Raw genomic sequence first — 15,659 nt, 5'->3', positions numbered from 1 at the left:
GCACAGGACTGGACAAAAGATATGGAAAGATAGAGTATGGTGACATTGGGGGTGAAATACAACAAACTGCAGTGAACAGAGGAGTGGAAAAGGACATAGAAAATGGTAGTACCTATTGCTCCATGAAGGACCAGAGTGTTCAAGCCAGCCAATTCAGAGCAACCAACAAAATACAAGGAGGAAAAAAGATTCATAAGACAGGGAATCTGAATGGACTATAAGAATATAGGAGTGAGCTCCTGAACACAGGCATTTGACTGTATAAAAGTCACTCTTAAAAAGAAGAAGTTTGAAGATGACTGAGGAGCAAACAGAAGAGAGTAGAATAAGGTGCGTTACTCCAGTAAGGACCAGAGAAGAAGGAACCACATTTGAGTGGCCAGTACAAAATAACCAGCAAAGCACAACAAGGTTTGGTCTACCTAAGGGAAAAAGACCTAAAAGTTCTGTCAAATTGTAGGGTAGGCATATAGGTGAAGACCCCTCCCCATCTTGAATGAAAGCATCTATCTCAAAAAGTGAAAGGTGATGAACTCAAAACTAAAAATAAGAAAGTAGGGCATACCAGTGAATGGGAAACATACAAATATGCAGTGTTCCCTGTTCAGAATACACACAGAAAAGAATATGAGTATGGAGAGATCACTCTGTGGAAAACCTGGTTAAGATGTAATAAGAGACTGGATACAAGGATCAAAACTCTGGGAATGTGACCCACTAGAATAGTCATGTCAAGGTCACTGGCCCAATACACATATTCCAGAGTCTAAACAGACAGAGATCAGTATGTTTCCTCCTTTCTATGTGATAAAGCTGACAACAGTGGAATTGTAGAAAGAACCCAAATCATTCTCCCATACAAGAAAAGATATGGAGCCCAGAATGTGGTTATGAAGAAGGGCCTCCTTGACTGGCTACCAACCCAAAGAACTCAGAAGAATCAAGGAAAATGGAATGAAAAATGTGTTCACCCCAAAGAATGGGCACTTCCAAGGAAAACAACATCCCAAAAAAGAGAGAGCCTCATGGATGTAGAGAGAAGAAAAGTATATGGCAAGTTTGACTGTCAGCTTGATATTCTAGAACCAAAGTGGAGAAGGATGAGCTCAACAAAAAAGGAAGTGAAAATAACCTCCAAACAAACAAATAACCATGTAGGGGTAGTAAAGAACCTCACCAACCAGAAAAGAAATCCACTTGAGAAGCTTCTCAAAGAAAAATGTAGGTATAAGAGACTGACAGGGCACAGGAAGAAGCAAACAGAAGCCTATCATCCATTAAGTTAGTCTAAAGACCCAATGAGTGAAGATGATGTGCAAAAGATAATAATCCAAAAAGCACATTAAGAGCTGAAGAAAAACAGTCTGTGAGCATCCAGAACAGGAAGGCAAAGCTCACTATGAGAAACTGAAGAAAAGAATGTGACAATGGGGCATAAAAATCTGCCAAAGTGAAAACAGGCAACTGGAGGCAAGTATACAGCCAGGACAGATCAAGAAAGGGAATTCAAATTTCTGTGTATAGGGAGAGAAGAGAGGATGGAAGAAACTAATAGTGGAGCAAGCTCCATATATTAGAAAGCTTTGTTGTGTAGTAGGACACAGACTTCACAAGACAACCAGACAACATTGGTTGATTTGGTGTTTTATTACACAAAGCAGCTAGGCTATCTGCACCAAACATCCGGTAAAAAATTGAAGTTAATTTAGTAAAATTCATAAAAGGTTAGTTGGTTGATTTAGTGTTTTACAGCACAAAGCAACTAGACTATCTGCACCAAACATATGATATAAAGTTAAAACTAAAGTAAATTCAGTAAAATTCATAAAAGGAAATTAAGGTAAAACAAAACAAAGTTTAAAAAACATAAATAGCCTAAAACCAATGTTCACATCTAGTCTACAATGTTAAGAGAAAAACTACAGTAATACAAGTTGTAAAGGACTTTCTGTAGTATAATTGTAATTATCATAACTCGCCAGGAAGACTAACAGTTAAGTACAAAAACCCACCGTCAGTTACCTGAAGTTGGCCTTTCCAGTCCTGGTTCCGAGGTATTTGATGTTATGGCCATTTTCAAAAAGTAATAAAAGTTTTGAAAGACTTGTGGCAAAATTTTAATAACAACTTGCCAGGATGGCTAATGGGTAGTTCAAACAGCAGTGTTACTCACCTGAAGTTGGCCTTTCCAGTCTTGGTTTTCAGTTATTTGACATTATGGCCATTTTCTAATTTCAAATTGAATTAGATGGACCATGATTCTTAAAATGGAATCCCATTAGAAATGTCTAATGTATAAATTAAAAAGCTCAAATGGCATTAAAAAGATTAATGGCCTTTAAAAATCTAAAAACATTTCCAAGGTTAACAGTGTCACCATCACCAACAACATTGTCTAACATTATGAACAAACCTTGGGACAGAACATGTTTAAAATGGAGCCATCGCTGAGAGTCATAACAACTGCAAGAAATTAAAATGTGGCTTATTGTGACTTAAGTGTTACACAAAAAACACATTGGTGTATCAGTCCCAAATAAAAGAAAATGATGAGTTAAACTGTGACCAATGTGTAGTCTAGTTAGAACAACTTCCTCTTTCTAATCCTTATAGAAACAAAATGGCTAAAGTCCAACAGAGAGTTGTATTTGGAAAAGCTTGTTTTCACGTTGCTCACTCCAAGTTGACTGCCAACTGGCACAGAGTCAAGACTTGAATACAGGACCATATTCCATGTATGGAACAGGCACAGCAGTAATAGTGCCAGAGCAAACAGATTTAAATACAATGTCGACAAGCTTGCTCCCACAAATATCAACTAGACCCAGTATCCAGAAAAACTGAATAGAAGTAGACGTTAAAGAGAAATGGACCAGTTGGTTTTGAATATCAGCGAGAGAACTAACGTGAAGAGATTGCAGGGCCAGTGGAGAACTAAGCGAGTCAGTATAAATAGTGCAGTTTGAGTACTGCTTAGCTTCTATGTGATGCAGGGCAAGAGAAATGGCATACAGTTCAGCAGTAAACACAGAAGCTGTAGAGGAGATTCTGTGCACAACCACCAAACCATGACATAGCCCACAAAGCCACCTGCTTTTGAGCCATCTGTATAAATAGGAATAGAAGGATGATTTGAAAGATGTTCAGCAAATAAACAGTATTTCCAATCGAGAGTGTCTGCTTTTCAAATGACTTAAAGACAGATCACATTTGGGGACTGTAAAAAACCATGGTGGGATGGGCTGACCAGGAGATACAGCAATGTTATCTAAGGTATATTCATGGCCAAAGTGGTGTGTTAGGGTTGTACCCCTCAACCACCAGGATCCTCTCCTTCCCTTCATGGATATCAGCTACTTCTTGGCCATCAGAGAACAAGATCAAAAAGGGGACAGAATTATATTGCCCACTGACCTTTTAATTCTTGTCCCACATGACTTTGGAACTGGTGGTAGAAGATATGCTGGTTGTGAACTTAATCCAAGATTCCTTCTGGCTTTGACACCTTACCCACTGAGTTGATTGATTGATTGATTTAGTGTTTTATGGCACAAAGCAGCGAGGCTATCTGCGCAGACATTCGGTAAAAATGTAAAAAAACTAAAATAAACAAATAAATAAATAAATGTAGTAATAGACATAAATGGAAATGAAGGTTAAACAAAAAAGTATAAAACCAATGTTGACACCTAGTCTACAATGTTAAGATAGAAGGCAGAGTATAAGAAGTTGTAAGGTATTTACTCCAGCAAAAAGGTAATGATCATAACCTGCCAGGAAGACTAACAGATAAGTATAAAAACCACCGTCAATCATCTGAAGTTGGCCTTTCCAGTCCTGGTTCCGGGTTATGTGTCATAGCAGCTATTATCAAAATGTAAAAGAATAAAAGTTTTAAAAGACACTCCGCAAAATCGTAATAATGAGTAGCCAAATGTCCAGTAAAAGATAAAAGTCAAGTAAATGGAGTAAAATTTGTAAAAGTAATTGAAGATAAAAGCAAAACGGCAATTAAAACAGAAAATGGCGTAAAAACCAATGTTGACATCCAGTCAACAAAGTTGTAAAGAACTACCTGTAGCAGAATGGTAATGATCATAACCCGCCAGGAAGACTAACAGGTAAGTATAAAAACCACAGTCAGTCACCTGAAGTTGGTCTTTCCAGTCCTGGTTCTGGGTTATGAGTCAATATGACCAGTACTAAAAAGTTAAGTAGTAAAAGTGTGAAATGATATGCAGCAAAGTATAATAACAACTTCGCCAGGACGACTAACGAGTAGTTCAAACGGATAGTTCAAACAGTAGCGTTAGTCACATGAAGTTGGCCTTTCCAGTCCTGGTGTCGAGTTATTTAATGTTCTGGCCATTGTCCAATGTCAAATTGAAGGAGAGAGATTAAAACTGTAAAAAAGGAACCACAATTAAAAAGGTGTAATGAATAAATATGCAACACTTAAATGAGATTAAAAAGATTAATGGCCATTAAATAATTAAAAACATTATCAAGGTGGACAGAGTCACCATCACCAATAACTCTGTCCAATGTTACAAACTGGCCCTGGAAAAAAATATGTTTAAAATATTGCCGTCGTTGAGAATTGTAATGAAGGCAAGAAAGTAAAACGTGGCTGATAGTGATTTGAGTGTAAGACACAAACTACATATTGGTGCATCAGTTCCAGATAAAAGAAAATGATGAGTTAAAAAACTGTGACCAATGCATAGCCTAGTGAGAACAACTTCCTCCTTCCGAACTTTATGGAAGCTAGATGGCCAAAGTCCAATTTTGGGTTTGATTTGAAAAAGTTTGTTGTCACGTTGCTCACTCCAAGTGGACTGCCAGCTGGCATGGAGCCGAGCCTTGAAGACAACACCATAGTCCATGTACGGAATAGGCATAGGAGTGATGGTGCTGAAGCAGACATATTTAGCTGCCATGTCTGCAAGCTCGTTCCCGCGAATACCAACATGGCCTGGTATCCAGAAAAACTGGATTGAAGTAGCTGCTAATGAGAAATGGGCCAGTCGGTTTCGAATATCAGCGAGAATAGAATGTGAGCTAACGTGTAGCGATTCCAAGGCAAGTATAGAACTAAGCGAATCAGTATAAATAGTGCAGTTGGAGTACTGCTCAGCTGCAATATGATCCAGGGCAAGAGATATGGCATACAGTTCCGCAGTGAACACAGAAGCTGTAGAAGGGATTCTGTGCGCAACTACTGACCCATAGCAGAGCCCACTGAATTACCTGATTTGGAACCATCTGTATAAATGGGAACTGAATGATTGTCTGAAAGATATTAATTGAATAAAAGACAGTACTTCCAATCTGGAGTATCTGCCTTTTTTAGGTGACTGAAAGAAAGGTCACATTTGGGGGCTGTAATAAGCCATGGTGGGATGGGCCAACCTGTGGAATCTGCAATGTTATCCAAGGACAGACCCAATTCATCCAATTGCGCTCGGATGCAAAGGCCAAACGGAGCAACGACAGATCATCTGTTCTGAAAAAGTACTGCCCACCGAGGAAGGAAAACCCATTTCCAGGTGGGATGCTTTGGTAAGGAATGAAGTTTCAAAGTATATTGTAAAGATAGTTGCAAACGGCGAAGGTGTAGAGAAGGTTCATGAGATTCAATGTATATACTTTGAACTGGAGAGGTACGGAAAGCCCCAGTGCAGAGTCGAAGTCCTTGGTGATGAATGGGGTCCAGCATCTTTAAGGGCGAGGGTCTGGCAGAGCCATAGACCATTGATCCATAATCGAGTTTCGATCTAATAAGAGCATGATATACCTTTAACATTGAACAGCAATCTGCCCCCCAACTGGTAGAAGAGAGAACATGGAGGATGTTCAGTGCTCTTGTGGATTTGACCCGAAGCTGCTTTAAGTGTGGTATAAAGGTCAGTTTACGATCAAAGATAAGCCCCAAGAACTTGGTCTCCGGGACCACTGGCAGCAAAACTTCACCGATATGAAGTTCAGGATCAGGGTGAATACTCCGTCGACGGCAAAAGTGCATGCATACAGTTTTGGAGAGAGAGAAATTAAAGCCGTTCACCAGAGTCCACTTCCGTACACAATTGAGGGCGGTTTGTAGTTGCCGCTCAATATATCTCATGTTTGACGACTGACACGAGATGTGAAAGTCGTCGACATACAGCCCATTCGCAACAGTGAGAGGGAGTTGTTCAGTGATGGCATTTATCTTTATACTGAAGAGTGTAACACTCAATACACAGCCTTGAGGGACTCCAAGTTCCTGTACAAAAGAACGGGAAAGTGTCGAACCCACATGAACTTGGAATCTCTTGTCCATTAAAAAATTTTTAATAAACATGGGTAGATGGCCACGTAACCCATATGTATGGAGGTCTCACAAAACGCCATACCTCCATGTTATGTCGTAAGCCTTCTCTATGTCAAAGAATATTGATACAAGATGTTGGCGGTTGAGAAAGGCTTCTCTGATAGATGTTTCAAGACGAATTAGGTGGTCTGTGGTGGAGTGCTGTCGACGGAACCCACACTGGGTGGGCGAGAGGAGGTTGTTTGATTCAAGGAACTAAACAAGACGAGCATTAACCATCCTTTCTAATGTCTTACAGAGACAGCTCGTCAAAGCAATTGGACAGTAGTTTGAAGGAATCTTGGGATCTTTCCCTGGCTTAGAAAAAGGCAAAATATTAGCCTGGCACCAGGCATCAGGAAAAACATTCTCCTGCCATATCCGGTTGAAAACAATTAGAAGGACATCAAGAGAAGCAGGAGATAGACGGCACAGCATGTCATAATGAATATCATCAAGTCCAACAGACGCACTGGCAGACCGATGAAGGGCCATTTTTAGTTCCACCAGGGTAAAGGGACAATTATAGTCAAAGAAACAGTAAGTTCGAAAGGAAAGAGGTGATCGCTCTGCCCGAGTCTTGATGGCCAGGAAGGTGGAGGAACAAGTAGAAGTGCTAGATACCCGGCAAAAGCTTTCACCTAAAGTGTTAGCGTTGTTCCGAACATCAGTCACCTCCTGACCATCAGAGAGTAAGATCGAGAGGGGGATAGAATTGTAGTGTCCATTAACCTTTCGAATCCTGTCCCATGTGATCTTGGAACTGGTGGTAGAAGATATGCTGGTTGTGAACTTAATTCAAGATTCCTTCTGGCTTTGACGTCTTACCCACCTAGCATGTGCCTGTTGGAAAGCAACCCGGTTTGAAAGTGTGGGATATCTATGAAAAGTATCCCAGGCCCGCTTTTGAGCCTTCCGTGCTAAGTGGCAGGCAGGATTCCACCACGGACGAGGATATCGTGGAAAACGTGTCGAGGTTTTAGGAATACACTGAGCAGCTGCATGTGTAATACAGTCAGTTACCGCTGCTACACAGTCGTCTATTGATGGCTGATTTACGATGGCAGGATCAAGTTCTGCGAGAGCAGTGAAAGTGGACCAGTCTGCCTGATCCAGCTTCCACCGGGGCACGCGGGTAGGGTGGCATCGACCACTGCCAGTCTCTCTTAAAAGGATATGAAAATGATCACTGCCTAGTGGATTACTGTCAACCCTCCATGAAAAATGGGAGAATAATGAAGGGGAGCAAACTGAGAGATCAATAGCAGTAAAGGACTGACTAGGTGCATGAAAGTAAGTGGAAGAACCAGTATTGAAAAGAGAAAGATTGTGATCAGAAAGCATCCGCTCTACAGATCGGCCCCTCCCATCAATAATAGCACTTCCCCAGAGGGGATGATATCCATTAAAATCCTCTAGGATTAGAAATGGAGATGGCAATTGTTCAACGAGAGCATCAAGATCTGATTGATCATATGTCTCTCCAGGTGACAGGTACAGAGAACAAACAGTGATGGTATGACCCAAGGAAACACGGATGGCTACAGCCTCCAAGGATGTGTTGAGTGACAAAGACAGGGTGGGCACGTGTTGATCAACCAACAGTGCCACCCCTCCATGTACTCGACCATCACACAACCTGTCATTTCTGTACAGAGAAAACTGCCGAATGGAGACAGTATCAGCAGTTTTGAGAAATGTTTCTTGTAAAGAAAGACAAACAGAATGGTAGGAAGCAATCAGCATTTTGATATCATCCAGATTAGAACGTAAACCTCGACAGTTCCATTGTATCAAGGTGGCCATTTTTAAGAACGGGTAGGTGAAGTGGCTGGAGAACCCTTCGGTTTACGACCATGTCTTTTTTCTTTACTGTCTTTAGTCGGAGGAGGTCTATCAACCTCCATGGATCCTGCCCTGGGTTGGGTGGGCAGGTTTTTGTTATTGGAAGGGGAATCCAGTGACTGAGGATGCAAACAAATAATTGTTTTGTCTCTTGTGGTGGGAGAAAAAGATGTATCAGAAGAAATGCCTCTATTTGAAACTTAAGGACGTGGATCTTGAGGTTTGTTGGAAGGTATGGGAGGAACAGAGATGGGTGTGGAAGTCGATTCAAACTTTTTTACCACGGAGGTCAAAAGGCTTTTCATTTGTTTTGAAAACGATTCTCTTGGAAGCACAGAGAGATCTGTCTGCACTCCCACTGTAGTTGTGGAATGAAGTGCAGCAGCATATGTCCGAGATGGAGTTGTGGACAGCAATTTCCGAGCCTCAGGATAACTAATGTTATGTGTCGTTTTCAAACGCTGCACCTCTTTTTCCTCCAACCATTTTGGGCAAGAATGACAGTAAGAGGGGTGAGAACCATTGCAGTTTACGCAATGTGGGTTCATGTCACAGTCATAGGCATCGTGGTCCTTGCCTCCACAACGAGCACATGTCAGGGAACACGACAAGATGTCTTTGAGTGGCCGAATCTCTGACATTGGAAACATCAAAGAGGGTTTGGAATGTATGGCCGAACCCTGCAAATGAGATAACCTGCCTTGATGGTGGCAGGTGCACGTGGTGAAGTAAATGTTAAAACAAGGGTATTTGTTGGCAGTGTAACTCCATCTTTACGAGTGGAGATGCGCCTCACTGCAGAAACTCCTTGAGTGGAGAGACCAGCGAGAATCTCTGACTCAGGAACGTTCTTCAAATCCCTTTCAACAATAACTCCTCGTGAAGAATTCAAGGTAGCATGGGGTGTAACCTCAATAGGTATATCCCCATTTGCCTTTGAATTCAAGAGGAGTTCACTGTGTTGGGATGTGGATGTTTCAACCAATATGTCACCAGATCGAAGTTTCTTTACTGATTTTGGAGAGCCAGCAAGTCCCTCTAGTCCCTTTTGAATAAAAAAAGGGGACATTTGCCCTAAAGGTTTTTCCAAAAGAGAATGTAATATAAGAAAATGAGGTACGTGTGTTACTGATGTTGAAGATTGCTGTTCTGAGTATTCAAGATGTGGTCGCTTACCCATTGACTGTTTTTTTACAATTTTATTTAAATTTTTAGAGGATCCATAGGAAAAAGAAAAAATTTCGATACCCACTGACCCCACCCACCATGGAGCCCTACAAGGGGATGCACTACAAAGTCACGCAAGGACAATGCAGCAACGCAAGGGTTTCGTGAGCACTATACCCAAACACCAGCATCAGGCACAATGTCCACAACACCCGTTGAGAACTTCCAACACTGGTACTTGGTTGACTCTAGCCCAAGTGGACCAGCCGATTGACCCAAGGGGGCCCACCCAAAGGCTGCCCGTCTACAGGAATTCGAGGCCAAAGTGGTGTGTTAGGGTTGGACCCCTCAACCACCAGGATCCTCTCCTCCCCTTCACGAGTCGCCAAGCACCGCAAACACGTGTGTGGATGTTTAGATCCCAGAGAAGGTAACCAGATAGAACAGAACCTTCCCTGGGAGGTCCCCTCACCACGTACAGGAATCCACACCGAGGGGTACCCACTGAGCATGTACACGAGCCTGTGGGAAAGCAATGTGGTGCAAGAGTGTAGGATACCTAAGAAAAGTATCCCACGCTTATTTTTGAGCCTTTCATGCCATATGGCAGGCAGGATTCCACCACGGACAAGGATATCGTGGAAAACATGTTGAGGTTTTAGGAGTAAATTGAGCAGCTGTTTGTATTGTATAACACAATCAGTCACTGCTGCCACACAGTCGTCTATTGATGGCAGAATCAAGTTCTGCGAGAGCAATGAAAAATGGCCAGTTTGCTTGATCCAGCTACCACCAGGGCACGCAGGTTGGGTGGCATGGACCACAGCCACTCTCTCTTAAAATTATAGAAAATGATCACTGCCTCATGGATTATTGTCAACCCTCCATGAAAAATGAGTGAAGGGGAGCAAACTGAGAGATCAATAGCAGTAAAGGACAGACTAGGTGCATGAAAATAAGAAGAACCACTATTATAAAGAGAAAAATTGTGGTTGGACAGCATAAGCTCTAAAGAGCAACCCCTCCTATCAATATTAGCACTTCCCCAGAGGGGATGATGTCCATTTAAGTCCTCCAGGATTAGGAAGAGAGACAGCAACTGTTCAATGAGAGCATCAAGGTTTGATTGATCATAGGTCTCTCCAGGTGACAAGTAGAGAGAACAAACAGTGATGGTATGACCCAAGGAAACACAGGCTGTGTGATGGATGAGTGCGATTAGCATGTAGACATCTATCACTGCTGTACAAAGAAAACTGCCAAAGATGACTGTGTCGGCAGGTTTCAAAAGTGTTTCCTGTAAGGAAAGACATACAGGATGGTAGGAAGCAATCAGTGTTTTGATGTCATCCAGATTAGAACGTAAACCTCAACAGTTCCATTGTATCAAGGTGGTCATTTTTATTTATGTGTAGGCAAATAGGGTAAAGAACCCTTCTGTTTACAACCATGTCTTTTTTTCCTTGTTGACTTTATTCAAGGGAGGTCTATCAACCACCATAGATCCTTCCCTGGGTGGTTTAGGCAGATCTTTGCTGTTGGAATAGGATTCCAATGCCTGAGGACATGAATGAATGATTGTTTTGCATCTTGGGGTGGGAGAAGGTGTATCCGAGGAAATACCTGTACGTGGAACCAAAGGATGTAGACCTTGGGGTTTGTTAGAATATATGTAAAAGACAGAGATGGGTGTTGAAATTTATTCATCAACTTTTTTAATAATGGAGGTCATAAGACTTTTTTTTTAGAACGATTTTTTTGGAGGCACAGAGAGATCCGTCTGCACTCCTACTGTAGTAGTGGAACAAAGTGCAGCAGTATACGTCTGAGATGAAGTGGTGGACAGCAACTTTTGAGACTTAGGGTAAGCAATGTTATGAATTGTTTTGAAATGCTGCACCTCTTTTTCTTCTAACCATTTAGAGCAAGAATAAAAAAACGGGTGTGAATCATTGCAATTGATGCAATGAGGGTCTATTTCACACTTGTAGGCATCCTGGTCCTTGCCACCACAACAAGCACGTCAAAGAACCACAACACAATGTTTTCAAGTGACCGAACCACTAACACTGGGAACATCTGAGAATGTATGGAATGTATGGCTGTTATTCTGCAATTAAGATAACCTGCCTTGATGGTGGCAGGTGGATGTAGTGATGTAAATGTCAGAATGAGGATAATGGTCAGCATCATAATTCCATCTTTGCAAGTGGAGATATGCCTCACTGCAGAAACTCCTTGGGTGGAAAAACTAGCAAGAACCTCTGACTCAGGGATGTTCTTCAAATCCCTTTAAACATTAACTCCTCATGATGAATTCAAAGTGGCATGAAGCATAACCTCAATAGGTATATCCTCATTGCCTTTGAATGCAATAGGAGTTCACTATGTTGAGATGTGGATGTTTCCACCAATATGTTACCAGATCAAAGCTTCTTTACTGACTTTGGAGAGCCAGCAAATTCCTTTAGTCCATTCTCAATGAAAAAGGAAGATATTTGCCCCAAAAGGTTTGTCTGAAAGAGAAGGTAGTATAAAAAAATGAGGTACAACAGGTGTTACAGATCTTGAAGATTGCTGCTCAGAATCTTCAAGATGTGGTCATTTACCTATAGACTTTTTTTTCACTATTTTATTTAAATTTTTATTTGGAGGATCCATAATAAAGAAAAAAAATGATTATTTCAGTGCTCACTGACCCCACCCACCATGGAGCCATATGAGGGGATGCACTACAATGTCAAACAAGGACACTGCAGCAACACCAGGGTTTTGTGAGCACTATACCCAAACATCAGCATCAGTTACAATGTCCACAACATCTGTTGAGAACATCCAACACTGGTACTTGGTTGACTAAGTGCACCAGCTGAATGACCCTAGGGGGGGCTGCTCCAAGCCTGCCCATCTACAGGCCAAAATGGTGTGTTAGGATTGGACCCCTCAACCACCAGGATCCTCTCCTCCCCTTCACTAGTCACCATGCACAGCAAACATGTGGGTGGATGTTTCGATCCTAGAGAAGGTAAACTAAAAAAACAGAACCTACCCTGGGAGGTCCCCTCACCACCTACAGGAATCCACACCGAGGGGACCAGACAACGTATGATCCTGGGAGAAAGAGGAGAGATCCAAGAAGTGAGTAGAGGGGAAGAAAAGTAGAAGTCATAAACCCTCATACAGAGCCTGTATAAAGAATGGAATTGTCAAAAATGGTAACCAAAAAGACACACAAACTAAAGAAACGGAGAAAAAACAACAACAAACAGAATTAATAAACTAACAAACTTAGAAACATGTATTCTATACAGAGCTTAAAAGTAACACCTACAAAACAAAGAAAGTCATAAAACAAGTAATGCCTAAAGTACACAACTACTAAAGAAATTCATGTGATGAGCAACCCTTAAAAACACAACATAAAAGATGACTCAAAGAAATTAAGACAGAGAACATGAAAATCCACCCTAAAGAATACAAGAATTAAAAGGCACTCAGTTAAGAAAAACAAAGGCTGACTCAAAACTTCCTCAATTAAACAAACTCCCCACAAACAAAGCAATGAAATTGGTGAAGGGAGTACACATGAACAGCACATGTTGCTTCAATGATGCAAAATATATAGGGGTATAAAAGACTGGTGCACTTTTAAAATGTTTACCTATGTCTAGAGGGTAAATGAAAGTTGAAACAGTTAGGAGGAGGAGAGATTAGTACCATTTTATATACAACATAAACATTGAAAAACAAAGTCACGTGACCAATCAAGATGTTCCATCACCCACCACAACAGCCAAACAAGTCATGAGCTAAATAAAATAAAGCTCTTCATATCTCTGTACTAAAGCAACAAAATGTTTACAAAATTATTGAAACAAACAGCATCTATCATACTGTCAGGATAAACAATTCTACACCCTTATGTCCCTTATCACAATAACTAAGAGCAAGTCTGCACCTGGGATTCAAGAGCTTAAATGTAAATATTCTGTCCCTATTTAAAATCTCTCCATTCATATATCTCAAAGCAACTTCAAATATACTTGTGTATTAACCTGTACAGCTTTCTACATATCCAATAAAAAAAAAGGTTTCTCTTGAAGAGATGACACCTCTCTAAAATCTGAATGAAATATGAATTATTTGTGCTATCAAAAAATCACACCTTTTAAATGGAACTTATTCAACATTCAGTAACCACCATATTGTACCACATTATATTTATCATCAATTTTTCTATACTTTTCTAGTGATTAATTCGTAACTCTAAAAACCTGGGTGTTAATACATTGTCATTCAGAGATTTTCTTATACCATATCTTTAAACCTACATAGGAATCTTCCAAAATTAGAACATCTGTCAATATAACCTAGTAAAACAGTTTGTTAATATATTGCTTTAACATTATTTTTTAATCATCTTCTATCCACTGTATAACATTTAATAAATCAGACACGTACCTCAACTGTTGAACGTTATCCAGCATTGCTTCATCTCAAAATATTCAAAGTTATTTGTAAATAAATACATTTGACCAAATGTCTTCTTTTCACTGACATTTTTTTTTCTCCTTTTAAACCTTCCAAAAGATAACTGACTTATACCATAACTTGACAAACTGATTTAAGTGTTCTATCCATCTAACTTTTATGCACCTATTATGTTCAGCTTTCAAATTTTTTTAAAAGCTAATGATAAATGCTACAAATTATCCTAATATGAATAATGGTATTTACAATATTTATTTACCAGTTCTTAAAGTTAATGTATTTCTACATTTTGCCTTGGATCATCAGTATCAATACTAAAGTAGGAAGAACATGTTAATCTGATTATTTAAGTACTTCAAAACTTTCCATCTTCAATCAAAAAACTAGAATAAAAAACAACATAATTGTGATGTCATGTTCATATACTTAAATTTTTACCATTTCATAGGTACTTATGTTAATGTACTGATATTATGCTGTTGGATCCTATTATCAAAGATCATTTAAAAGATGTAGATTTAAGAAAAGAAACAATCGATGATTTGGATAAAATTAGAAAGAAACTTTACAGTAAGCTTAAACTTTCAACCGTAATAAGGTCATAATTATGGATGATTTTAATTTCAGGTATATAGATTGGGAAATGCAAAAATTAAACCATTAAGGAGGAAGGTTTTTGGAAACTCAAGATGGTTGTTTTTGCCAATTCGTCAAGGAACCTACTAGAAACAATGCTTTTTTAGACTTATTGTTTTAACATCTAATATAGAAATTGTTAGGAAGGTGGAAATTGAGAACATCTGGATCAAAGTGATCTTTGTGCCATTAAGTTTGATATCTTGCTACATAGCTGGATCAGGAAAAACTAAATGCAACAATAATTTTATTTTGAATTCAGCAACCAAGTTATATAGAGACACTGATCAAATATAAAACATTACAGATAATTTTTTTAAATATTCAAGATAAATATAATTCTTACAGAAACAAAAGGGTGGCTGCAGAAAAAAACAGTCTGGTTCATAAAATAGAAAATTAAAGCATCACAAATTTAAGAAATTTAAATTGTCTGGTATGGCAGGAGATTTAAAAAAATTATAGAAGATCAAGAAAGTTGATCAGCAGAAAACTAGAATATCAAAAAAGATATATGATAAAATGTTGCCTGAAAATGTAAAAATCAAGAGTAAGGATTTCTTTAACCCTTAAATGACAGCCATCATCAATTAATGCTGCTACCTACAACATTCCCACTGTTTGAGGGTTAAGTACATTAAAGGAAACAAACTGTTAGGATTGGGATAGAACCTATGAGGGATGATAAAGGAAGACTTGTATCCCATGATTATAAGATGACTAGGTGATTAAATTCTGCTTTTACTTCAGTTTTCATTGATAAATAAATATTCTTCACCTTGAACAGTTGATAGATAGAAACAAAGTTGTACAATACGACTGCACTAATTCTGTATTTGTTAAGAAACAAACTGAGAAGCTTAAAAAACTACAAGGTTCCTGAGCCAGATAATATTTTCCCAAGAGTTTTGAAGGAGGTTAAAGATTGGGTATTTGATCCACTTCCTACTATTTTTTGTCAGTCCTTGAATAGTGGACAGGTACCAAATGATAGGAAGTTAGCTAATGAAACTCCTCTTTTAAAATGAGGTTATAAAAATTGACCCAGTAATTACAGATCCATTAGTCTTGTATCAGTTGTGGACAATTTTGGAAAGTCTGATAAAAGATTCTTTGCAAAGTCATTTAACAAAGTTGAGAATTTTATTGGATAGTCAACATGGTTTCT

At 39.4% G+C, this 15,659-nt stretch overlaps 1 protein-coding gene across 10 annotated transcripts in view; it reads right to left on the bottom strand.

Moving 5' to 3' along the window:
- The window catches only part of LOC143229229 (calcium and integrin-binding family member 2-like), a 77,317-nt gene that overhangs the window by 37,026 nt on the left and 24,632 nt on the right, over positions 1–15,659 (bottom strand). For 4 of the 10 annotated variants that reach the window (XR_013015757.1, XR_013015758.1, XM_076461244.1 and 1 more), the window contains exon 2: positions 13,826–13,859. The exons of 4 other annotated variants lie outside the window; for them this stretch is intronic. Coding sequence is in view for 3 of the 6 variants with exons in the window: in XM_076461244.1 (XP_076317359.1) it covers positions 13,826–13,859 (34 nt within the window). In the remaining 3 variants the exon portion in view is untranslated. Of the gene's footprint in view, positions 1–12,413; positions 12,551–13,825; positions 13,945–15,659 lie in introns of all 10 variants that reach the window. 2 more of the 10 variants (XM_076461250.1, XM_076461246.1) reach the window with 2 other exon arrangements.

Source organism: Tachypleus tridentatus, chromosome 10 (assembly GCF_004210375.1).
Source record: "Tachypleus tridentatus isolate NWPU-2018 chromosome 10, ASM421037v1, whole genome shotgun sequence".
NCBI classification, from domain to species: domain Eukaryota; kingdom Metazoa; phylum Arthropoda; class Merostomata; order Xiphosura; family Limulidae; genus Tachypleus; species Tachypleus tridentatus.
The sequence above is the reverse complement of the archived record's forward strand: the minus strand, read 5'-3'. Positions and strand labels throughout refer to the sequence as shown.